The sequence below is a fragment of the Phaethon lepturus genome, unplaced genomic scaffold (genome assembly GCF_000687285.1).
Source record: "Phaethon lepturus isolate BGI_N335 unplaced genomic scaffold, ASM68728v1 scaffold16138, whole genome shotgun sequence".
In the NCBI taxonomy this organism is placed as follows: Eukaryota; Metazoa; Chordata; class Aves; order Phaethontiformes; family Phaethontidae; genus Phaethon; species Phaethon lepturus.
In genome coordinates, this window is record NW_010557064.1 from 67728 (window position 1) to 71907 (window position 4180).

Here is a 4180-nt window from a genome sequence, read left to right on the forward strand (position 1 = left end):
AGCAAAAACATCCGGAAAATAGGACATGGGAGCTGAGCTCCAGCACCAGTTCAGCCAGCGCTGTTGTGTAACTGGGCTGTACTTTCTCAAGTCCTAATTTCCCTGCCCTTAAAAAGTGGGCAATAATGATACATCCCCATCTTGGGAAAGTGCTGCATACTGGTAGGTGCTGTTTTCCAGCAGACATGCTGGCTCTGCAACAACGCTTGCAAGACGAGCTTGGTGTCTGACTGCCAGAGCCAGGCTTCCTCTCTTTGATGCAATATGGAAAAGAAAAGGCAGCGATCCCCACTCTCAGAAGGGGAACACTTTCAAAGCGACTAGAAAGACACCAGCTCTAGCCTGATGACATAAACCACTCTGATGAGCCTTCAGGTATGCCCTGTGACTTGCCTTAGGGCTCTGCTTGCCAAAAGGGAATCATTTAATCTCCCCGGTGATCCCACGTAACCCCCCACAGCTGTCTGGGCAATATGGCTACAAGGAAACTTGAGTTGCTTGTGAATCAGCTCCTGAGCCGCAGCAGTTTACAGGACTGAACTTTAAGTCAAAGCAAAAGCAGAAATGGTCCCATTTTGAAAAGCTATGCATGCATTGTGGCAGCTCAAAAAAAAAAAGTCACAGCCATGCGTTCATACCCCGCAGATGTGGCAGTTCGCTGGTGATAGCTATGGCACCAGGCATCCCAAGCAAAGCCATCCTCCTGCATTAATTGTAATGTCAGGTCTGTGAAGACTCCTGGTTTGTCTAAGCCTCTTGTTATTTGAGACTCCAGGCTTGCATTTGTAGCTGTTGGACTAGGCAGAATATACTCTGTAAGGGCCAAACGCATAGAGGAGCTGGATTTCTCTAACTTTACCTTGCATCATAAGGACTCCTGCAAACTGGTTGATTGTTTAGCTGCCTAAGTGAAAGCTTGATGTCCAGCTTTCATCATCCAGTAACCTTTTGGCCACCTTTGTGGATCTACTAAGCCTGGGCTGACAGAACTTTGAAACTGGAATCAAAGTTTTTCATTGCTCAGTGCAAGGGTTTCCCAGATTCAGTGACTATGCATTGGAGAGCGGTGGCCATTCCTGTCGGTGGTATCACGTCCCAGACAGGGGAACATGCCACTGTGCTCATCCACATGAGAAAAGCCTAGGTGAAAGCTGTCTATTTTCATTGCCTGATCACCTGGGACACAGAGCTCAGTACACTCCAACTCTGCCCCATTTCACACTCCAGGTAAAGCAGCATGGAGGCAGCTCAAAAGGAGGATGTGTTTTCATTCAACAAGAGCTCCCAACTTGCTACGTCTCCATGTAAGTGACTGGGAACTGATGTCTCAGCCTCCTTGTACCAGTCACTCATTTAACAAAAGCTCTGTCATGTTTGTACAGTGTCCTTGTTCTTGCACCCTTAACTCATCATTACGCAGAGACAAACTATCAATGCCCAGCCTTGTGATGCTGCAGGGAGGAGGGCTGACTCTTCAACAGGCAGGAAGAAAACACATGAAAGGGGTCAAATCTCAAACCTTGCACCCCTTGGTATGGATACGACTCTGTTGCAACAGGATCACATACTTTTAAGACCGCTGAGAGAGAGCAGTACCTAAATCTAGGTTTTTGAGACATGTTCCCAGGATCAGACCTTTTGCTGGCCTCCTTTCCCTGAGATGCGAGATATTTTACTTCTTTCTGCGCCAGATAGTAACATTTAAGAAGTCCTGAACCCCTATGCACAGCCTTAGAGACCTTACCGCTCTCTAGACTTCTACTTTTATCTCCTTCCAGTATCTTTTAACTTCTACCTTCCACAGCAAGAAATACAGGCTTTGTAAAAGAGCCTCTTAACCACAATAACTTTACTGTTAGAACCCACAAGAATTACATGCTTTAAGCTATCAAAACCCCCCAAAAAACCCAAAAGCACTTTCCTACCTCAAGTTGTCCCCTTCTCAGGGATCACAGTTCATCAATAGTTCAAACTGGACACAGAATCATAGAATAGTTTGGGTTGGAAGGGACCTTTAGAGGTCATCTAGTCCAACCCCCCTGCAGTGAGCAGGGACATCTTCAACCAGATCAGGTTGCTCAGAGCCCCATCCAACCTGACCTTGAATGTTTCCAGGGATGGGGCATCTACCACCTCTCTGGGAAACTTCTTCCAGTGCTCCACCACCCACGTTGTAAAAAATTTCTTTCTTGTCTACTTCTTACTACAGGTCTTTCTCACACAAGGGTGATTGCTGGCACAGACCATAACCCCCTTCCAAAAATTCAGCCCCAATTTCAGTATCAGACACATAATAACATGTGTCACTCTCCCAGAGTCACTGGCTTTGCTCACACTCCCACCCAGGCACAGAGAAAGCCACTCTTGCCCAGGAATGCACAAAGAGACCTGAGACAGCAACATGAAGCATTAGCCATAACCCTTCTCTAGCATCATGCCCAGAGCATGGAGGAAAGCTTACATTTTGTACTTTGTCAGGCACAAAAGAACCAAAATAAGACTTACCGCTTGGTGTGGGCACAGTCCTACTTCCAGTAGGCACCTGGAGAAACCTTGTCCACTATTCCAACCAAAAGAGGTCACCTCAGGTCCACATCTAGCCCTTATCACCAGATTTAAAGGGTTATCCATCAGACAGTGCCAAGGGCAAGGCTTCTGGTCTTCACTACAGCTGACAAGAGGCTGATTACCCAGAACTGAAGCCTGTCTGCTACCTGGAAGTGTTGGTTTTGTTTCTTTTTAAGAAAGAAGATCATAGCTTGCTCCAGCTATCCAAATCTTCTGTAATTCTTGCTTTTGCTGGTGGTGTATTACCAGCTGTTGACAATCTGGGTGAATTGAAAACTATTGTCCCCGTTTCTATTTTTTTTTTCCAGTTCATCATTTGGGTCAAGACAGCTAACAGAGGACCTCACTTAACAATAGAGAAAAGGTGGATGGCTAAAAGCAGCCAGATGACCCACAGCTTGTAATTAGGTTAAGGGCAACCAGGTGATTTACCCCTTGTAAATACCTGTTTCTTTCCACTGACAAAAAATGTGCCTGAATGATTAGTTAAAGTTAGGTGTGATGGATCCTATCCCTTGTCTAGATGAGTTCATTTCAATACCTAATGTTTTGAAGAAATAGTGCCCCTGGTTTATGTGGATTTTCCTATGTGCTCTAGCATCTTGGCTAAGACAGTAGCCATCAAAAAGTGTTCAGAGGGGATATAAAGCTCAGCCACTGACAGCCCTTTGAATACCCGACCCAAAGAGAAGTTCTCTCTCTAATCCCCTGTAAGTTTGAGGCTTGTCTGTGCCCTGAAGGAAGAGAATTTAATATTCCTTGCAAAATCCCTGGCTCTGGGTAATCTACATTATTGTAACTCTGGACAAGCTTGTTTTCCACAAAAATACCCTGTATTTTTCTAACCTTGTTGAGTTCTTCATCACCATAAGTATCTTGTGCCTGTTAACAGCACAAGGCAACTGTGAGAGGAAACTGGGTGCTCTCAACATGTTTGAAACACACAACTTTGACTCTTTCCAAACCCCATGGGGAGGCAGCAGCCTGTTCAGCACAGATGGGTCTGTCAGCTTAGCAATCGCACCAGTTCATGTGGTTTCTCCTGCCTCTCCAGGCCGTGAATCCTCAGCTCCGGATTAACGGGCCAATGAACATCAACCACTATGCGACGAAGAAGAGCGTGGCGGAGAGCATGCTGGACGTGGCGCTGTTCATGGCGAACGTCACACAGCTCAAAGCGGTGCTGGAGCAAGGGACTTCCTTCCAGTACTACACCACCCTCATAGTGCTCATCAGCATCTCCCTCTTCTTCCAGGTGATGATCGGGATTCTCCTCATCATTACCGGTAAGGTGGCTGTTGAGATGCATGCACCCTCACAGGGTGCTGTTGCGGTAGGGTGCTCCATGGCTTGGCCCGCATGCGGGTGGAAGGGAGAAGTCTCTTCCCCTAAACCATTTCCCCCGGCTCCAACTAGGGCTGCAGGAGGGTTGAAGACAGCTTGACGCAGGCGGTGGGAAGGTCTGTGTTACTGCTTTTCAAAGTGGATTGGTTTTTTCTCTTGCACAATACTCTCTGAGCAATACTCTTCCTTCACTTCCCCATTGCTGAATCCCTGTCTGTCGTGGTTTAGCCCCAGCCGGCAACTAAGCACCACGCAGCCGCTCACTCCC

At 46.9% G+C, this 4180-nt stretch overlaps 1 protein-coding gene across 1 annotated transcript in view; it reads left to right on the forward strand.

Annotated features, from left to right (window-relative positions):
• The window catches only part of LOC104625128 (ninjurin-2-like), a 47615-nt gene that overhangs the window by 40722 nt on the left and 2713 nt on the right, over positions 1 to 4180 (forward strand). The window contains 1 exon segment of the mRNA XM_010292675.1: positions 3623 to 3854. Within this exon segment, the coding sequence (XP_010290977.1) occupies positions 3623 to 3854 (232 nt within the window).